The 22,157-nt window shown below is 39.6% G+C and overlaps 1 protein-coding gene, 1 long non-coding RNA gene and 1 other non-coding gene across 9 annotated transcripts in view; 1 reads left to right on the top strand and 2 right to left on the bottom strand.

The window, feature by feature from the left end:
* Positions 1–22,157, bottom strand: part of LIMS1 (LIM zinc finger domain containing 1) — a 151,072-nt gene that overhangs the window by 6,926 nt on the left and 121,989 nt on the right. For all 7 annotated transcript variants that reach the window (XM_044263791.1, XM_044263793.1, XM_044263795.1 and 4 more), the window contains 6 exons: positions 18,602–18,761; positions 5,742–5,808; positions 4,852–4,972; positions 4,271–4,420; positions 2,357–2,507; positions 1,782–1,874 (listed from right to left, as the gene is read on the bottom strand). In XM_044263791.1, the coding sequence (XP_044119726.1) occupies positions 1,782–1,874; positions 2,357–2,507; positions 4,271–4,420; positions 4,852–4,972; positions 5,742–5,808; positions 18,602–18,761 (742 nt within the window). The remainder of the gene's footprint in view (positions 1–1,781; positions 1,875–2,356; positions 2,508–4,270; positions 4,421–4,851; positions 4,973–5,741; positions 5,809–18,601; positions 18,762–22,157) is intronic.
* Positions 132–21,932, top strand: LOC122916422. The gene is made up of 4 exons (XR_006386196.1): positions 132–330; positions 9,017–9,023; positions 20,270–20,274; positions 21,923–21,932. It is a non-coding gene; the product is annotated as an uncharacterized LOC122916422 (long non-coding RNA).
* On the bottom strand, positions 15,590–15,696 carry LOC122916610. Its single transcript, XR_006386239.1, has one exon. It is a non-coding gene; the product is annotated as a U6 spliceosomal RNA (small nuclear RNA).

Here is a 22,157-nt window from a genome sequence, read left to right as displayed (position 1 = left end):
CAGGTCATGATCTCAGGGTCCTGGGATCGAGCCCTGTATCAGGTCTCTGCTCAGCAGGGAGCCTGCTTCCTTCCCTCTCTCTCTGCCTGTCTCTCTGCCTACTTGTGATCTCTGTCTCTCAAATAAATAAATAAAATCTTAAAAAAAAGAAATGTTCCAGATTTAAGGAGGCTAAAGGAAAATGACAACCCTAGATAGGGTCTAATACTGGAGTGGAAAAAAATGATACAAGGGTTTATTGACAAAGGCAGAATTTCTTCAGACAGGTATGTAAGGAGGCGGTGGCTCTTTCTCAGGCATCTTCACGGCCATTTCATAGGTTGGCAAAACGTACAGGGCTCTTCAAACTTGTTTGATGTAAAATACATTTTCCTTTGCTTAAGCATTTATTTTCAAACACTAACAAGCCTTTTGGACATCTATTCAAAGTCTTTTTTTTTTTTTTTTTTGTTAAGTCTATACATTTTAATAGTTTTTTTTGGAGCCAATCTAGGTTAAGCAAGAGCAAAGTGCCACTGTTTGCCTTTAATGGGGGGGTGGGGAGGGGATATTCTCTACACATTTTCTTTTTTAACTTTGTACTTTCTTTATATAATAGTTTGCATTTTGGCTATTTGCTGCCCTGGATACTTTCAGGAAGAATGACTTAAATATTCAAGGTGAATGAGTTGGTTATAAGATCTGAAGTTCTCAGCTATGAAAACAGGAACAATACATAACATTTTAACTTCTGACTGTGGAAGATAACGGTTGCATGTTTCTTTTTTTTTTTTTTTTAAATATCTTTTTTTTTTTTTTTTTAAGATTTCATCCATTTATTTGACAGAGAGAGATTACAAGTAGGCAGAGAGGCAGGCAGAGAGAGAGAGGAGGAAGCAGGCTCCCTGCTGAGCAGAGCCCGATGCGGGACTCGATCCCAGGACGCTGAGATCATGACCTGAGCCGAAGGCAGTGGCTTAACCCACTGAGCCACCCAGGCACCCCGGTTGCATGTTTCTAATTTGTATGTGTTTTCCATCTTTGTGATAAGATGCTTTAATAAATCTCTTAAATAGGGGCACCTGGGTGGCTCAGTGGGTTAAGCCACTGCCTTCGGCTCAGGTCATGATCTCAGCGTCCTGGGATCGAGTCCCGCATCGGGCTCTGCTCAGCAGGGAGCCTGCTTCCCTCTCTCTCTCTCTGCCTGCCTCTCCGTCTACTTGTGATTTCTCTCTGTCAAATAAATAAATAAAATCTTTAAAAAAAAAAATAAATCTCTTAAATATTAAAAAAAGTGATACAAGGGTATTACTAGTACAAGTGACAAAACTGGAATACATACACTAAAGTAGTAAACTATTATATCAATACTGATTAACAATGATTATGCAAAAGAACTCCATAATCCTGGGAAATATAAATTGAAGTACTTAGGGGCAAAGGACCATGATGAACTAATGTATCATCAAATGCTTCAGAAAAAATAGGTGCATATATACAAATACATACATTTGCATATAAAGATATGGAGATTTATTAAGTGTATGCTTTCACAGAAAGAAACACATGTAAATGATGAAAAGGTATATATATTTTTTCAAACCCTTTTCTTAAAAATTTCAAAACCTTTAAAAAAAATTTTTATTTCAGAACCTTTCTGTGAGTCTGAAATTATTTCCCAAATAAGTTAAAAAGAGATCTCTATAGTCCAATGTACATTTTCCAAGGGATTTCCTCATAGCTAAAATATTAAGCTCAAATTCATCTAAGTATCTGTAGTATCCAATGAGGACAATAAATACCTGGTTATAGTGGGTTTCACAATACGCCAGGCCCTTCCTTTCATAATGGCGATGTCCAAGAAATGGCTTTTCACACTTGGCACAAACAAAATGCTGAAAAAAATTGCTAGAGGTCATTTTTGAATTGGGATATTTTATTTATTTAATGAAGTAAAACTCCCAAAATTAAACTAGATACATGAAGTTTGAGGTAGCTATTTCATTTGGCCAGGGCTAACCCTGTGACACTTTCCGTCTTACTTAATTCAGGTGTCTTGAGCTTCTGAAAGGTTACCTTATGACACAGCCTATTTAAACAACACAGAATGAGAATAGAGGTCAACATGTGAGTAGCATTTTTAGGGAGGGGCTGCTGCTGCATATGGACCATTACACTTCCAGCTTCAAGAAGGATTTAAGAACAAAAGAGCACATCCTGTATCATTACCAAGAGATCACAAAAGCAGTGTATATTCTATATTCTTAATTTTCTACAGAGTCATTTGTCTTGAAAATGTCTATATTTAATCTTTAGAATCTCCTTCTCCCAGCACATCTGAATGAAAAGTACTGGTTACCCTTCACAACTGACTCACCTCCACATGCCACTGCTTGCCCATGGCATTCACCACGCGCCCTTCTATGGGTCGCCGACAAGCTCCACAGATGGGAACCCCCATCTTATCATGGCATGGCAGGCAGTACAGCTCCCCTTTCAGCTCGCGGGCATCAGCAGTCAGCTCCTTCCTGTCCACAAGAAAGACATGGCACTGAACACTACTGCCGAGAGAGAACAATCAGGCAACCAATGTGGCTAACACACTTTTTAGCAGGTTTTTGGAGATTTCACTGTAACAATCCCTGTAACCCTTTTTCCCCTCTTACTGTTGCTCACAGTATCCTAAATTAATAGGCTTGAAGGAGTTTCAGATTCCTATCAAAACATCAATATAATACCATAATGATAAAATATACAAATAAGTTAGATCACACTGATCATATTTACTATGTCTTCTTCTATTATCACATTACAATCCCTTTTTCTTCCTTAAAAAGCTAGAAGAGATTCATCACAATGCCTAGGACAGTGATGTTATCTTTCCAAAATAACTGAGGTCTAAATTTAAAGACTAGTTCCATTTACTAATTGTCACAAGCTATTAAGAGTTATAGGCTAATAGAAAATAAACAGATGAAATGCCCAGAACTTTCCTCCCCCAAATGCTTTAGTTCAGTATTATTTCCAGTCTCCTGCATCAATAAATATTTAGCCAGAGGTGGGCCCAATTAGCCAAATGGACTTGTTTACCTTTCATCTGTTTTAAGTAATTCTTCAGAATTACTTAAATGACAAATGAACAGAGAAAAATTCCACAAAGTGAAACAGGCAAGAAAATGAGATAAGATATAAACTGATAATCACAAAAAAAGATGAGGTGGCTGTACTTATAGCACAAAGCTGTTTTATTGATCTTTAGCTTCTCTCATCTCTCCCACCCCACAATAATTTAGCATGTACATTCATATTGATCAAAGTAACTTTTTCCATTAAATTTTTTTAAAAGATTTTATTTATTTATTTGAGAGACAGAGATCACAAGTAGGCAGAGAGAGGGGGAGGCCGGCTCCCTGCTGAGCAGAGAGCCTGATGAGGGGCTCAATCCCAGGACCCTGGGATCATGACCTGAGCCAAAGGCAGAGGCTTTAACCCACTGAGCCACCCAGGCGCCCCATCCATTAAATTTTTATATAGCAAATTTAGAAAACCACAGTCTAATTATCTATCATGAGTTTCTGAAAAAAAAAAATTCCCTTTAGAAGTAAATAAAGCAAAATTAAATATAGTTCAAGATATTTTAAGATAACACCCTAACTATTACAACTGTAAAAGTTAAATATGTACAAACAGAAGACTTTTTAAAGGTTTTTTTTTTTTTCCCTTTTCTTTTTCTTTCGATCCTGTATTGAAAAATCAGTGATCAAAAACACTTTTGGGGACAACTGAGGATATTTTACTATTGACTGAATATTTAGAGGTATGTGTAAATGTGCATATGTACACATACACACAAATGGGGTGAGTGTGCGCTGTACACACTCAAAAGTGGCAAAATGTCAAGTGATGAAATTCTATGATGGGTATTTTTTAAATTATTTTCTTGACTTCTTACAGGTTTTTCTTTTTTAAAAAGATTTTATTTATTTATTTGACAGACAAAGATCTTAAGTAGGCAGAGAGGCAGGCAGAGAAGAGAAGAAAGCAGGCTCCCCGCTTAGCAGAGAGCCTGATGTGGGGCTTGATCCCAGGACCCTGGGATCATGACCTGAGCCGAAGGCAGAGGCTTTAACCCACTGAGCCACTCAGGCACCCCGACTTCTTACACGTTTTAAATTTTCTAGGTTACATGTTGGAGAATAGCAATCTGGAATGCTGGAGTGACAGAAATACAGAAAAATGTGATCTTTTATTTCCACCATCTGTGCAGTCAAAAGGGAGGGGATGGCAATACCCGCAGTTGGCACAGTTGAAATGGTCTGGATGATACGGGTCATTCTTGAATATCAGCGGCTGCTCATCGATGATGGCATGGCACTTCTGGCAGATGTATTTTCCGAGGCCTCTGGCTTTCTCACGATTATGACAGGGACGACACAGATGTCTAAATAGAGCCGAAAACTTTTTTAGAAACTTCAATTGAAAATCTGAGGTTCTTTCTAATAATTAGAAATATGCTCCTCATATCTCTGAAAAGAAGTTAAAGAAATCATTTTTTAAAAAATCACTCTTGGCTTGCAAGAGCAGAATCAAGCCACTACTTTTTACATGAAAACTAATTTATTCCAACCCAGGGAACCCAACTGATCTTTAAGAAACTCCGGCTGAAGTACTGATTCCCCTTCTGTTGGCCCAGGGCCACATGCAGTCTAAGATCCTCTTCTAAAAGATACCAGATGAACCAATACACTGCAGTCTTGAGTCCCCTGTTCCTTCAGCTCAGTGCCCTAAAGAACCGCCTCATCAGGGAAAACAGGCATGACCTTGTAACAGTTCCTTCTCCACCCACACCTGACAAGGATGGAACACTCCTACCTCCCAGCATTCTTGACAAAGCCAATATCTGCCAGAACTTCCTCGCAGAGGTCACAGCGGAAGCACTCAGGATGCCAGCTGTTATTCATGGCTTTGATCACTCGGCCAATGATGAATTCACCTATTGGAAAGTAACACACAAAGGATGTCCAGTTTGCATCCTATTGCGGAAAGTAGTAAGGCAAAAGACACCAAGAAAGAAATGCTTAAATCGCTCTCTATGACTAGGGACTTTCTATACATGTGCTGACCACAGTAAGCACTGCATGAGGAAGAAACTCTTGTTTCATCTGAGTCCTTGGTTTTGATTCTGTAGTCATATTTTCAGGTTGTCTTATCACATTTCTGATCGTGGTCTTCCTTTTCCCAATGACATACTGGGTTCTCCTGAAGGCCTTTTGTTTATTTCTGGTCATTGCTGACATAGAAAACCTAAATCCACAGCACATTTTCTTGAAACCTATATTCAATTTCTTCTTTCACTAAACTTTAGAACATTCTACTCAGTTTTTCCATTCTCTGGAGACCTTCTAGTAGAAGCATTAGCAACCAGTGAGGTGGTTAAAATGCAAGCAAAGCACCAATGTCTTCCCTGTCTCTCTCCTGGCAACCCCCAAAGTGAGCAGGTAAAGGATAAATTAACAGGGAACAAGAACATCCAAAAGATCATCTGATAGAAGTCTCAATCGGTCCTCAAATAACTTTACAGTGGATCTCCTTAAAAATCATTTCTCTCTGGGTTTTGATACTCTTCCAGCTTATTATGTTAATAAGGGAAAGGACTAATAAGTTACCTGGATGCTATTTTTATTGAGCACCAAACACCATTTTCACCACTGGCATAATTTTGAGACTCACTTTTTACTTTGCCATTCAGCAGTAAGACTTACCGCACTGATGACAGCAAGGAGCAAAGAGCATCTGAAAGTCATGTTCACAGTACTTCCTTCCTTCAAACTGAAATAGAAAGTACCATCAACTTGTACAGATGAAACAATCACAGGATGAACATAATTATTCCATGGAGACATATAGGAAAGACGTCTTTGAGCTAAGAGCTCTGCCCTAAGAATTTATAATTCTACTGAGATTTTTAAAAGCAGAAGTAGTTTTTTACCCTCCCTAAAGATCCAAACAACTGAGGTGAGACCTGGTACAATGGCTCCAGAGTACAATGCTAAGTCTTCTCTGGCTTGCAGACTTATCTTAAAGAGTCTAATGAGAGCTGCAGATCCCTCTCTCCAGAATACAGGCATATACACACAAACCCTGTCCCACTTTTTTTCAGGGTTGATATCTGAAATGTTGTACCATAAGCTTTAATATTTCCAAAGAGTAGATACTCTAGTATATTTCAGATTGACACATTTCAAAATGAGGCCAATACCCATTTAAAAAAAAAATTCTATTTTAACAGTTGGAAAAATCTGTATCCTCCACTTTTCTCCTTGAACTATTTCCATTTCATCCCCCAAAGTTTCATTCTGGTGTGGTATTTTTTTTCCTAAACTCTGTACTAAGGTCTTTGACATCACCCTACCATACTAAAATGTGTATAATGAAACTTTAAAATGTTTTATTTTCTGAACCTGTAAGGCTCTAAAACATTCTTTTTCTTCTGGATTAAATTATCATTACAGTGATTACTAATACATAAATGGTCAAAACATGAGTATGTCAAAATGTTAAATTTCACTTTCCACTATTTGTTACTTGAAAAGCCTATCTTAATGAGATGAGCAGGGCTCCTCTTCCCCTCACAATTATTGCATGTATCCAAGGATAAATATGACTTACATTGGAAGAGTCAGGGTTCAACACTAATTCCTGTTTTGGGGGCTGCTTTTACCCTCACATAAGTCATGAGAATTATGTCTCCCTTTGAATCTTTGAGCTCCTTGCAAGTTATATATTAAATGTATTACATGCTGTTTGACTATCAAAATCCATTTTTATTTATTTTTAAAGATTTATTTATTTGTCAGGGGTCGGGGGGGATAGCACAAGCAGCAGGAGTGGTAGGCAGAGGGAGAAGCAGGATCTGTAAGGAAGTAGCCTGACTCAGGACGGATACGAGCACCCTGAGATCATGACCTGAGCCAAAGGTAGACGCTTAGTAACTGAGCCACCCAAGCATACCTCAACATACATTTTTTTTTAAGATTTTATTTATTTATTTGACACAGAGAGAGATCACAAGAAGGAAGAGAGAGTGGGAAGCAGGCTCCCTGCTGAGCAGAGACCCCCCCCGACGTGGGGCTTGATCCCAGGACTCTGAGACCATGACCTGAGCCGAAGGCAGAGGCTTAACCCACTGAGCCACCCAGGTGACCCTCAATATCCATTTTTAATGATATATTAGTAGTCAACTCAATTTGCTCAATCGTAGAAATCAGCTGCAGCTTTGCTCAATTTATTGAACATTGTCGACTATGCCTTAATTGGCAGACCAGCCAAAGCAGATTTATTCTGTGGCAGAAAAAGGCTTACTTCATTCTGAAATTCAAATGAGTTCTAATATATTTAATGAATCTGTTTTTAAAAGCTGCAGATGATAATACATTGATATGCTACATTAACCCAGTCTTATCATAATGCACTGTACAGCCCCAAGCATTAGTTATTTATGAAGTAGATATGTTCCCTTATTGGATATATACTACATATATATATGAAATCTGATGTTTAGATTCTAGCAGTAATTAAAAAAATTAAATATAAACATTCAGAACCAACTCCATTGATTTAGTTGGACATGCTAAATTGTTTACCACCCACCCAAGTCTTAATCAGTGGTGAAAGACCAGGCTCAGAAAAGTGTGTGTCAACTGGTCACTAACATTTATAAAAGACTGATTACGGATAACAATGCATCATTAATGAATAGTTGAACACTACATCAAAAACTAATGATGTATATATGCCAGCTAACTGAGCATAATAAAAAAATGCATCACATCTTCAGAAGGAAAGGATAATGTTTTGTGCATTATTTGTACCTGTGTGTGTGTGCGTGCACGCACACGCACACATGCATAACAGTTTTATTATAGTTTTTAAAATTAGTACTTTTTAATGGAAACAACTTGACCAAAAAAAATCTGTCACAGAATTTAGTGATCCATTAAAACAAAGTTAATTAAAAAAGAAAAACTACCCCTGGGAATAAAAATACATTATATGTTTATAAAAAAATTAAAAAATTAAATAAAAAAAAACCTCTAAACTTTTAGTTTGTATTTAATGAAAGAAAAAGATGTATATTGTTTAAAACAAAAACAAAATGAGTCCAGCTGTTAGCATATATACTGTATTTGCTAGCAGAAGATAGAAAAAATTAGGATTGGTTGTAATTTGAAATTTTTTAAAGATCTATTTACTTACTTAGAGAGAGAGTGCATGCAGGGGAGGGTCCAAAGGAAAGGAAGAGAATTCCAAGCAGACTCCCCACTGAGCATGGAGCCTGAAACAAAACGGGGCTCAAACCCACAACTCTGAGATCACGACCTGAGTGGAAAAAGAGTCGGATGCTTAACTGACCAAGCCATCCAGGCGCCCCTAGAATAAATTTTTTAAGATATAATTCAAACAGGGGCGCCTGGGTGACTCAGTGGGTTAAGCCTCTGCCTTTGGCTCAGGTCATGATCTTGGGGTCCTGGGATGGAGCCCCACCTTGGGGTCTCTGCTCAGCGGGGAACCCACTTCTCCCTCTCTCTGCCTGCCTCTCTACTTGTGATCTCTCTCTCTGTCAAATAAATAAATAAAATCTTTTAAAAAAAGATATACTTCAAAAAGGTAGCATAAGAACACTGACTGTGGATCCAAAAGGCCTGAAGTGTAAATTCTGGCTGAACCACCGACTGCCTGTATGACTTTGGTCAAGCTGTTTAACGTCTCAGTGCCTCGTGAGAGTCACAAGCCTCTTCTCTTCTGGCTGCTGTGTTCTGGTTCTTTAACACATACTCATCATGTTCCCAATTTCTTAGCACTGCTCTCTTTACTTTGCTCTCACAGGACTCTCCCTTTGAAAGGATGAGTCCTGTGGTATAAATACACAGTGGAATACCATTCAGCTATAAAAAGAAGGAAATCCTGCTATTTGCAACAACATGGACAGACCTGCAGGGCACTGTGCAAAAGAAATAAGTTAGGCAGAGAAAGACAGATACTGTGTGACCTCGTTTATGTGTGGAATCTAAAAACGCTACACTCACAGAAATAGAGAGTAGTTACTGGGGCCTGGAGGGATGGGGGGAAATGGGGAGATGTTAGTCAAGGGGTACAAACTTCCAGTTATAAAATGAATAAATTCTGGGGATCTAATATATAGTTATAGTTAAAAATACTGTACGGTAGACTTAAGAGTAGATCTTAAATGTTCTCACCACACACACATTCAAAAGATAATTACATGAGGTGCTGATGTGTTGACTGACCTTACTATGGTCATCATTTCATAATATACACATGTATTAAATCATCATGTTGTACACCTTAAAACTTACACAATGTTGTCTGTTGATCATGTTTCAACAAAACTGGAGGGAAAGGATGAGTCCTTTTGAAATCAGGGATGAAAAGGGCAGTCTTTTTTTTTTTTTTTTTTTAAAGATTTTTTATTTATTTGACAGACAGAGATCACAAGCAGGCAGAGAGGCAGGCAGAGAGTGAGGAGGAGGCAGGCTCCCTGCTGAGCAGAGAGCCCGATGCGGGGTTCGATCCCAGGATCCTGAGATCATGACCTGAGCCGAAGGCAGCGGCTTAACCCACTGAGCCACCCAGGTGCCCCGAAAAGGGCAGTCTTAAAAGGAAGCTGTTATGATTACATTTCCAAATCTGCCACAAATCTCAATATAGAACATCCAACACAGTTCCCTACTATGTGGACCCAAAACTGGTTTAAAATACCATCAGCCTGTAGGAAGTATTAATGCTCCAGACAGTGTTAAAACAGAATGTCTAAGAATCCCAGTTGTTGCCACCTGCAAGGAACAGGGATTGTTCAGTATGAGGGAGGATGAACTCTAACCAAAAATAGCTCTGTTTTGAACTGTTCTAAGTTTTGAGTTCTGTGAAGATTCTCTTTGCGTGGGGGGTAAGAGGAGGTAGGGAGAAATTCTGCTGCTTTAAAGAGACCTCAGAATTAGAAACTGGGCTGACAGTCTCATTTCAAGGCAAGTGCAAATGTTAACGATCTTCACTTGGTGATTTGTACTGGTTCATCATAATTGCTTTGAAGTGAATGGGTCAGCAGATAAGCACCTCCTCTAGTTGGACAGTTTCCTCCCAAACAGACCTCCCTTCTCAGAGTTCAGCCTTCCTGAGTAATCATGATTCTGTATAAAAGGAAATGAGTGAAGAAATCTCTTTGTAAACTCTCTTTCCACTAAATCATTCATCATAAATTGGTCTTTCCTGTTATGCATTCTGTGATAGGGAGAAAAGGATACATTCGGAAATTTCAAACTAAAGAGAAAGAAAGAAACCTGAAGTATTAACAAAGAACCTATCCCTAAACGTGTACTATGCCAAACTGCACACCATGTTCATAGCCTTGGTTCAATGTGACTCGTCATGTTTCTGGAATTATAGCTCTCTTTAACTGTTAGTTCTATTTTACTTTCAAAATATCTTCTTAGGGGAATATTAAGATCATCCTTTTACTGAAGATTTTCCAAGATATCACAAACTTAGATTTAGGAACCATTACAGTGGCTATATATAGTTGGTAATGTTTGGGCTTCTGGTTTGAATAGGTATCCCCCCCTCCCCAGCCCCAAATGATATTTAAACAGCCTTCTCATGCCGCCAATGACTTGGTCACTTTACAAATATTTCTTCATATGTACTGGAAGATGACAGGAGATCCTAGTAACTCATGAAAACCAGCACTGATGGAAGCAGATTTCCCTTCGAAGCTAACTACAATACCAAATTCAAAGATCACTAATCATATATTCATACATTTATCTAACCTCTCTAAATTTTCCTGATCTGAAAATGAAGGAAAGTACCATGGAAGCCATCTCCAAATTCTACCCAAATCACTGTAAAAACTATATTCACTCCTAGGACTAGGGCACAGTGTGGCCTACACAGTCTGCCACACATTGCATCTGTAAGCTTTCCATAAATATTTCCTGAATGACTGAAAAAGCAGTGATGGCCATATACAAGAGAGCATTATCTCTCCGAATGATAAAACATCAGTCCTAGGAATCCATTTCAGTTTTGGTGAGACTCAGGGCATCCTTGTGCAGATGAGCAGGGGTGAGATAAAATCCTGATCTGACCACATCCCCACTAGTTAACTGTGGGCAAGGCCTCTGAGCCTCATCATGGTGACATGTAAGTTAGGAATGAAAGTACCTAATTTGTAGGGCTCATGTGAGAATCAAAGGTATGAAAAATAACAAGAACAGTTTGTAAAACATCTAGTACAATGCCTGGCTCATAACAGAGGTTTAGTTATTTCGGAAATAAAAATACTAACGTAACTCAAAATTAGCAATTACAGGGCATTTATTCACAAATGAAGTACCACATTCCAGGCAAAGTGAAGGACTGTGAAGAAGTAAGACGAACTAGGTGACCTTACCCTCGAGAGACTCACGTGAAACCAGAAACAGCACCTCAACGTTTGGTGGTGCCGGTGGTGGAGAGCAACACCATGACTATTTTAATGTGTTCCCTTTTATTAATACCCTGATCACTACCTTCTAAGACAGACAAAATTAAAAGATAAATCATTGTTAGAATCATTCATATTTAAAAAGTGTTTAAAATTAAGATGCAGAAGTCGGATATCAGTTCTAAGTAGGAAGCAGTTCTAATCACCATACAGATAGGGCATCTTGCCTTTTGCTAAACAAGGATGACTCTTTCATTATGAGTGATGACTACCCAAGAATGGTATACTTATATTTCCTTATGCCAATTTAAGCCAGAAAATATAGGCTTTCTTAAGGGCCTTTTTAAAGTTAAATCTGTCTGGAAATACTTTCTAATTAAATTCATCATCTAAGAATTAACTCTTAAGTGCAGTCAAATTCTTAGAGACAGAAAAAGTGTTTTGTTTTATGAGGGTATCGCCTACACAACTTGGGGAACGTGCCCACTTGGAATGGACTTGCTATTATCATAGTGAAGCTCATGACCTATTCAAAGGGATGCCCTCATTCAGTGTAGTGGTTCTCAATAGAGGGTGATTTATGTTGAAAGATTTTCTTTATTTGTCTGAGAGAGAGAGAGCATTGTGCACAAGCAGGGGGAGGAGCAGGCAGAGGGAGAAGCGGGATCCCCACTAAGGAGCCTGATGTGGGACACTATCCGAGGACCCTGGGATCATGACCTGAGCCAAAGGCAGATCCTTAACCTACGGGTCATCCAGGCGTCCCTCAACCGGGGTGATCTAGCTCCCCATGGGATATTTGGCAATGTATGGAGATACTTTTGGTTGTCACAAATGGGGATCTAGAGGGCAGAGTGGCAGAAATATTACTGAATAGCCTACAATACACAGGAGAGCCCCCAAAACAAAGAATTACTGAGTTCAAAATGTCAACAGTGCTGGGGCACCTGGGTGGCTCAGTGGGTTAAAGCCTCTGCCTTCAGCTCATGGTCCCATGGTCCTGGGATCGAGCCCTGCATCCGGCTCTCTGTTCATCGAGGAGCCTGCTTTCACGTCTCTCTCTGCCTGCCTCTCTGCCTCCTTGTGATCTCTGCCTGTCAAATAAATAAATAAATAAATCTTTAAAAAAAAAAAAAAAAGTCAACAGTGCTGAGGATAAGGAACCCTGGTTTAGTGTGTGCAAACATTACCTATCTGAGTAGTATCCATTGGAAAGTGGTACTAGAGAGTGTACTAATTTACTTCGTACTGTACATGCTACCTTGGTTCAAACTGCTTATGAGACATTTGTGATCATCCCTTGTTAAAGAAAACGGAAATTCAAAAATATTAAATAACTCACACCGAAGTCAGTAGAACTGGGATTCAATCCAAGGCTGTCAGACCCTAAAATCTGTGCTGCTGCTGCTTCTATATCTACCACCTCTCTTTGGCAGACTAACAGAGAATATAACCTAGAATTCTTTAATTATCTTGTGGGTTTCTTTAAGAACTTAAAAATCATGTTTGAAAAATTGCCTGGCTTCTCTGCCAACATATAATCTAACCTCACTTGAGAATTGGGCATCTGAACACAGATGGAGGTAATTCTACTGAATGTGGAACAATGACATTAAAGCCTTGAACTACTGGGTTCCCTTTTGACCATGTACCAATAAAGTGAATCCACCCTCTGTTTCCACTGCACAAATCTGAGAAAAATACTGAGGTCCTGAAACATCCTAATTATGGATACATGTTTCCTAATAAAGAATGAATAAACAACACTACTGGAAAATCTCATGGAACTTGGACCAAGTGAGGCTCTTTGGTCACCTCCAATCTGTGACAGTTCCTACCCTGTCTTACATGACCTTGACATCTTTGAAGGGTACCAGTCAGCTGTTTTGAAGAGTGCTCCTCAATATGGGTTTGTCTCATGATTAGACTGAGGTCATAGATTTGGGGGAAGAATACCACAGAGGTAATAAGGAGCTCTATTTCTTGCATCATACTGGGAAGTACATGATCTCAACATAATTTCTTATCACTCAAGTTAACCTTGATCACTTGGTTAAGATGGTACCCATCAGGTTTTGCTGCTGCAAAGTCACTACTTTACCCATTTCTATATCCTTGTTAGAAGTGAGTCATTAAGTCCAGCCCACATCAAAGTAGAGAATTGTGCTCTTTTTTTTTCCTTTTAATCTATGCTCTTGGAGAGCATAGGTCATTTGAGTCATTTAAAGTCATCTGAATCATTTAAACAAACTGGGGGGAGGGGAGCTTTTAACTCAATAAGTAGTACTCCAAGTACCAGAAGTGATTATATTAAAAACCACCTAGATACAAGTCACCCAAAACGAAAACATTTTGGTAAGGCCACTATCCCTAAAATCATCTCTTAACTAAAACCCTTCCATTGTACTTCCCCTGCGGGGGGAGGGGGGGAATTAAAAGTAACTTCATTTAGTGTTATATGTCTGCAAATTACTTCCAAATAATTTGGCAGAAGATAGGTGTGGTGGGCATATGTGTGAGATGCATAAGGGTACATGATATTCATTGTACTATTCTTTCAACTTTTCTGTAGGTTTTAAATCAAAAGTAAGTTTATTCAGCAACACCACATTGACCTGAACTAACACATCTCAAGTCAGCAGTCCACATATGGTACTGAAAATACATCATGGCTCTTAGTCGTGGCACTTAGTTAGGGTTCTACCCAAAACTGAAATCTCCTCTGTTTCTACTTAAGAATACATTTCTTGGGGCGCCTGGGTGGCTCAGTGGATTAAAGCCTCTGCCTTCGGCTCAGGTCATGATCCCAGGAACCTGGGATCAAGACCCGCGGGGAGCCTGCTTCCCTTCCTTTCTCTCTGCCTGCCTCTCTGCCTACTTGTGATTTCTGTCAAATAAATAAATAAATAAAATCTTAAAAAAAAAATAAAGAATACATTTCTTTCATCCACCACTCTCAAAATAAAGCTGGGACAATGTTCGTGAGATGAACAATAAGTAAATGAGTAAAGCGTACCAAGATTTTGAAGTATAGCCTGGAAATGTTTACGTTAGAAAATGTTTGCCCTGGTTCCTAGTGGGTATATTAGCATTTTATCTTGCCATCTATACTATCCAAGTACTGTATACACATAATTGTATCTATTAAGCACCTTGTAGTCATCAAATATTGTGTAACAAATGATAGACAGAGATACCGATTAATGAGGAAAGTCCTTACACCACGGTATTTAAAGTTAGAGAGGAAGAAGATAAGCATATAAATAAACATGTGAAATGCTCTCCATACTAAAGGTATAAACAGGGCACCCGGGTGGCTCAGTGAGTTAAAGCCTCTGCCTTCGGCTCAGTTCATGATCTCAGGGTCCTGGGATCGAGTTCCGCATTGGGCTCTCTGCTCAGCAGGAAGCCTGCTCCCTCCTCTCTCTCTGCCTGCCTCTTTGCCTACTTATGATCTTTCTCTATCAAATAAATAAATAAAATCTTTAAAAAAAAATAAAGGTATAAACAAAGTGCTGTGGTACTAGAGAAGGTAACTGAAATGAGACAGATGGGAGTGGCCTGAAAACATGAGTCACGTGGCCCTGTAATAAAAACACCCTGAGTAAAGCAGTCATTGATGACAGAAGCTATAGAGCCCAAGATTCACGGAGCCCAATCTTTTATTCTTCAGGGGGTGATGCATTACAGTCTAATGGCAAACTGTAAGTTCCCTAGCTGAACCACATGATCTGGTAGGACTGAAGTTCACCTTGAGTAAGGAGCCAAAGCAGGTAATAATAATCCTGGCTGCAGCTAACTCACTTTAAGAGGAGCCGCAGATGAGCCAGAAATAGCTGAGCTCAATCAGCTTACCTCCAGACAAACATCCTCGAGTGGATAGGAAACAGCGGTATAATGCTAAATTCGCCTCTGGGGCCAAAGGAAGGAGGAACATCCTGGCCATCTCAACCAAAATATCAGAAGTTCCACAGTAAAAATGAATCCCATTTGCAAGGGGAAGTGAGTGCAGAGAACCCACCTATAAGTCTTCAGAACTAATTCTATGGAGAAAAGAGTAGAGGCTGTGCAAATAAGGGAAGAATGATGTGTGTTTTTTTTTTTTTTAAAAATATGGAACGCTTCACGAATTTGCGTGTCATCCTTGCGCAGGGGCCATGCTAATCTTCTCTGTATCGTTCCAATTTTAGTATATGTGCTGCCGAAGCGAGCACGGGAAGAATGATGTTTTAATCAAGACAAAAGCAGTATCAAAGCTGTAAAGTGCAAAGGACACAGATGCTATTTTTTTTTTTTAAGATTTTATTTATTTGAGAGAGCGAGCGAGTGTGGGGAGGAGCAAAGGGAGGGATAAGCAGACTCCATGTTGGGTGTGGAGCTGGACACAAGCCTGATCTCATGATGCTGAGACCATGACATAGGCCGAAATCAAGTCAGTCATTTAACCAACTGAGCCACCCAGGCGCCCCACATCTGCTATTACTACATACAGCAAGACTGAAGTACATACATTGTGTCTCAATGGAAAGCAAGCCGAGGTAAATTTTTGGGCTTCCTTTTCAATAACTGAGAATAGATTATTTCTTGGAAGCCTTGGACAGCTTCTTCTCTAATATCATTCAACCAAAAGGAAAAGCCAGATTTTCCACATGCAGGTTTACAAATCCCTGGCCTTGAGAAAGGGGTTTTAATTGTCAGTGTAGCTAAAATAGCAATCTTCCTCAGGACCTAACAGACCTTAAGCTAGGTAACAGCCCATTAATAGACCAGTTCTGGGTATTTGTAACATTCTGGAATAATATCAGACAGACCCAGGGAGCATATTTATAGTCCAGAAGTAAAAGGGAGTGTGAGGTGGGCAGGGGGACAAGTGTGAGTCATGCCTTATTCTGTCCTACTGGAAGCTCTCACAGAGCCTTCTCTCTGACTAAGCACAAGTGGCCTGGCAGCTGACAGTTTACAGATGCAGAACCAGCCCCTCAGGAGGTGACTGTGCTTGACAACATAATTAATTCCAAAGTGCCAGGCACACAGACCATATAATATGGAACTAATGTTTGGAAAAAATGACCCTGCCTTTCTCTTCTGGGTCCTTCTCTTGCTCCTTTGGACCCTCTCTTAAGGATTCTGCCGTAACTACCCATTTCGATAAAAATGTCTTAGATCTGAAAAGAACATGCAAGGGAAAGAATACCATATTGGGTATTAGGAGCCAAATGAGGTTCTAATCCCATTCATGTCACAGATCTGCTGTGTTATAGGGACATTTCAATCTCTTTGGGCCATGACGCAGGAAAAAGGCAGGGGTAAGAATGGGACGACAGAATCTGAAGGCTCATGTTTCTTCAGGAGGCAGACTCCTGACTCTCTTAAGTGACCTCCTTCCTTGCCCTCCTGGCATGCCTCCACTGTGCTGACCTGAGAACCTGAATGTCTCATCCAGACCACAGAAGCAGGTCCTCATCCTTTTACTTCAATTGAGCCCTCATTTTGCCCCCACTCCCTTTCTCTCCTTGCTGCCCAGACCCCTAGCGATTTCCTTTTCTTCTTCAGGAATCCAGCTGCCACTCTCCTCATTACCACTGGCAGCTTCTCCCACAGCCTCCAGGAGGATCTGTTACCATGATGCCAAGCAGCACAGCTCCTACTCCACCCTGACTTCCCTCCTACTATGACTCTCCTATCGCTTGCTGGTCCTAGCCCAAAGCCATTACCTCTGACAGAAAAAGAGATTCCCACTGCCCAAGAAAAGAGTTAGGAAGAAATGAAAGAAAAGAGAACAACAGTTCCTGTACCTATTGCTAGGGTTTTTATTGTGAGGAATGCGGTTTCTAGGATATAGCAGGAGCTCAAAAATGTGTTCTGGTGAATAAAACAGTGATCCCTAATCAAATCTCTTAAAGCTATTCCCAGAGTTACATTACTATATACAGGGCAGCTATGTATGTCATGTGCATATGATGGTCTAAATAGCTTTTCTGCAGGCTGGCCTGGAAACCTCCCCTCACAGGAGGCATTGTTTCTATGGGAAACTGCAGTCTGAGTGGCAAACAATTGACTTACTAATGACCATTAGAAACTACCTTCCTTCCTTTTAAAATGGCTTTTAAAACAGGGAAATTAAAAAATGTGGTAGGCAAAAAGAAATCAAAGAGCACCCATCTCTGGCTATAACAATTCTATGTGCATACATTTTCATAGAGAGACACACGTATGAGTAACACACATATAGATATGTAAGGAGTAAGTTGGTAAAAGTACACGATATAATTGGACACACACACACATCCCACTCTTACCTTCATTAACAGCATGGGTTCAGCCTCCACGGACTAGTCCCAAAAGCATACATACTCTGTGAGAAGGGGGTTTCAGTGATCATAAGAAATACAAAGGATATGTAGACACCACAGGGTAACACAAAAGAATCAAGAACAAGAATTTCAGAGACACCTGGCTGGCTCAGTTGGTGGAACATGTGACTCTTGATTTTGAGGCTTTGAGTCTGAGCCCTACATTAGATATGGAGATTACTCAACAAAAATAAAATAAATTAAAAAAAAAAAGAGCGAGCAAGAATTTGAAAAAGAAGATACATATAAGAGCTTAATATGGACAGGATATCCCTCCAAAGCATCTGAACAAGATCCTCTTTAGGCAATAAATACATGGAAGTTCCCACTCACTGCATGAAAGGTCAGTAACAGATGCCCTGCTTTAGAGAGGGTTTTTCATGGTGCTCTGAGTCAGGGAAAGAGAGAGAGGCAGGAATCAGTAAGGCATGTGTAGGCGGCAAACAACTGGGGACCTGAGTGGAAAAGCCAGAGAGCCTGTGGCTAACATTTATGAAAGGGCTCTGTCTGCTGAGCTGAAGTGCACAAGACGATAGGTCAAGTCACAAGGTACCAAGGGTTCTGAAACAGGGAGGTGAGATGAACAATACAAGTGGCAAGGTGGGGTGTGGGGGACAGTGTCTGACAGGGCATTCTGCACAGAAGTCATCACTGACCTGATGGGTACCAAATACCAGGCATGTCAATATAATCTTCATACTGAAATTCAAAACAAAGAAGGATGCCTCAAAACGGCATCCCTGTGCTTCTGTCTGGGCTGACTCACCTCATAGAAGAGTCCCTCCGGGAACTGCTGGAAGCACTGAGCACACACGAAGCACTGCTCGTGGTACAGCTCCCCGTTACTGTTCACGATCTTCTCGGCAGGTGCAAACCCCCCCTTGCAGCGCTCACAGGTGGCGTTGGCCAGGGCATTGGCCATGTTGCTGTAACACACAAAGGACAGGAAGTCTTTAAGTCTTAGACTCTCAAGTCCTTAGACTTGAGACCAAATGACACGAAGAACTGAGAAGAAAGTTCTCTCTGATCACAAAATCATACTGTAGGCCTAAAGCCCAATTTCTTGTGTCTTAAGAACTCAAATCACTCCCATCTCTTTGCTCCTCCATCTAGGTGCTGAAAGGGCCTCCTGCTTGGAATTTGTTTTTCTTTAACATTTCTGACATTCCTCTTGCTAAATATAAGTGAGTGCCTACTACCTGTGAGGAACTAGGGATAGAGACAGAAATCAAGAGCTGCCCTCAGGAGATTGAGGTTACAGCTTAGTAAGTAGCCTAATTAAAATACCCACAGGTCACCATCTCAAAGCCAATTTCTCTTCCTTCTGAGAACAGAATCTCTAACCTGCATGTCAACTGAACACCATGTCCTGACAAAGGTTATCCCTTTGGTTAGATCCTGCTGAAAGCAACTGCTGCAAGTAGCTCTTAAAACCACCAGAATGCCTTAGTCTTGTAATCTCATTGGTAAGAACAAGTATTGAGCACTAACATTATAAGCTGTATCTTAGTCACAGGGCTGTACACTGTGAAAATCATTTTATAGACATGACACGGGGAGGTTCAGGGAATTGGAGTAATCACCCAATGTCACAAAGCTCAGTAGTTAAAGGAAGACACAGGACCAGAATCCAGAGTCTCTGTTCATAAAATCACAACCAGATTATAGTATCTATTTCAAACACCTGAGAAGATCGATAAGGACACTATCACACTTTGCACATTGGGCAGTTAAATGACCCCGATGAACCCAGTGACCTGGTCTCTTCCTTGCAGTCATTCCACTATTATCTTGAAACATAAAGGAGATAGTAAATGGACCGATACCCTAACTAACCACTGTATAGTTTGGAAGAAGAAAAGCATGTACTCAGATAATTATTTAGCTCTAACAAGCCCTGGTTTCACATAAAGAACTGCTTTGTTCTAAAAGGCCTTGAAGTGGGGAAGGTCCTCTACCCATAGCAGTCATTGGCCAAGCTGTCCTTCACAAATTGGCAAGTTTATTTTCAGATGCCCACTCAGAGCACAAGCTCTACCTGTGTGTCTAGTTGCCTGGTGCGGCCTGTAACCACCCAGATACTGAGTCAATCCACCTCCTAAAGTTACTGCCAATATTCTCTAGAATCAACCACTCTGTGAGGCAGGTGAGGAGTCTTCATTTTACAGCCAGATTAACTGCCTTGTCCCCAGCCAGTTTCTAAGTTTTCCTGTTTCCTTAGCAAAAAGGGCTCACACATACCTCATCTCAACTCCATCCCGCCCCAATGGAAGACAATTTTGCCTTCTTGCCCTAAATGTTTCAAAGAACAGTATGCCTATTTTGTAGCCTTACCATAACTAACCTCATGTAGACGTACCACGTTCATACCACATACCAATCATAACTCTACTTAACAGGCTTAAATACGGAATTAAAACATCACAAAAAAAAGGGAGGGTAGGAAGAGAAGCAGCCTCATTGCTTGGCAAAACTGGCCTAAGTCTCATTAAATTTTCTACTTTGTCATTTCCAAATTACTGTGGGTTATGGAGAAAAATGCATCACATTCCCTTCTTCATTTGGGTTTGCCATAAGCCAAATGAACTGTAGCAGTTTTAGCAAAGCTCTTGGAAAGGTTTGGAAAGGTCTTTCTCCTGACCAAAATCCACAGGTGTCTCTAGATGAAGTATAGTAAACCTGCCCCAGTAATTCCTAATATTGTTTTGAAGATAAAATAAGTATATAACTTTGGAAACCAGAAGATGCTACTCAAATATAAAGCATTATTATTAATTTTGAACCCTCTCAAAAGATTCAGCAGAACCTTGTAATTTTAACAGAACTCCCAAAGAACAGGAAGAGAAGAATATTCTGGAATGTCTTGATCCATTATCTAGATCAGTGGGTTCTCAAAGTATAAGGGCCACCGTAACTCTTTTAGGGGTTCAAAAGGTCTTTCCTTTCATCTTTGTAGAGGCATATTTTCATTATACACATTATCTAAAGCAACATATTACACTAGGATAAATGCAAAAGCAGAAATGAGAAACTGTCTTATTTAGACAGACATTAATGAGATTTGCAAAAATGTAATTCAATGCCACTTTTCCCACCAAGCTTTTGTCATTTTGGAAATAGTTATTTTTCATAAAAAGCCATTAATATTAAAACATGTAATAAGTTTATTGTTATTTTAAATTAATACACATTTAATTTTGCTCTCAGTTTTTGTTTTCTAAAACAGTAAATACCGATAATCAAAGCTCTTTGAGGACCTCAGTAATTTTTAAGAGTGTAAAGTCGTCCTAAAATCAGAGCATTTATCACCTGTTTCCTACTCATTATACTAAACACTGGTTATATTCAAATCTAAATATTCAAATAGTTAGAAAATAGGTAGACACATTATAAAAACAAACATGTAGTTTCCCACAAATAGGAAAAATAAACCAGCTTTAGAAATAATGCATTATGTATTTTTGAAGAAGTATTCCTTTTAATAACAAGCAGGATAAGAAAAGAGATTACATTAGGGAAAAGTTTCAGGAAAGAGCCCCTAATAATCTCACCAACCTACTGAGCTGTTTACATTTCCTTTTCCTCTCTTGTCTTTGACCCTCTGGCACTGTGAATTTTTTCAATGGACTATTTTTTAGAGTAGGTTCAGGTTCACAGTGAAACAGAGGAAGGCGCAGAGTTCCCCTTCACCCCTACATGCCAGTCTCCCCCTCCACCCCCGCTACCATCATCCTCCACCAGAGAGGTACTTGGTTACGACTGAAGAACCTACTGTGACCTGCGTTTTTTTTTCAGTTGTTTTTTATATTTAACACTACCTATGATAGAAACTACATTTTAAAAGTCATATATGATAGTTATAACTGTCACCCAGCTAGTTAAAATTAGTTGGCTAATTTTTCAAAAAAGGATTTTTGCTAAGAAGTGGTGTTGATGACAAAGCATACATATGTTGGGAAATATGTATGTAAAAGCCTTTAGTACAGCATCTTCACATTTGGCCAGTTATAACTAATTTACCTGATCCTCTTCCACAAATCAACTGCACACAGAAAAGTTGGTATCACTGAGCTTTTTGTTTTTCAAGTGCTTCAAAGTCTGTGAAACAAACTTTTTGGCATGAAATAAAAACATGTGTAAATCCAAAAAGCATCTTGAGAGTCCACAAAGCACTCTGGTTACAATATAATTTTAATTACCCAATTACACATAAACAGAACTTTTTATAAGTTGTGAAAACAAATGACATCTGTTATAATACCACACAGAGTGGATTAATGGAAATAGGGAATCAGGTCAGTTATATTCTCCTTAACTCTTAA

The sequence above is a fragment of the Neovison vison genome, chromosome 8 (assembly GCF_020171115.1).
Source record: "Neovison vison isolate M4711 chromosome 8, ASM_NN_V1, whole genome shotgun sequence".
Lineage (NCBI taxonomy): Eukaryota > Metazoa > Chordata > Mammalia > Carnivora > Mustelidae > Neogale > Neogale vison.
This window is presented reverse-complemented; position numbering and strand designations above follow the sequence as displayed.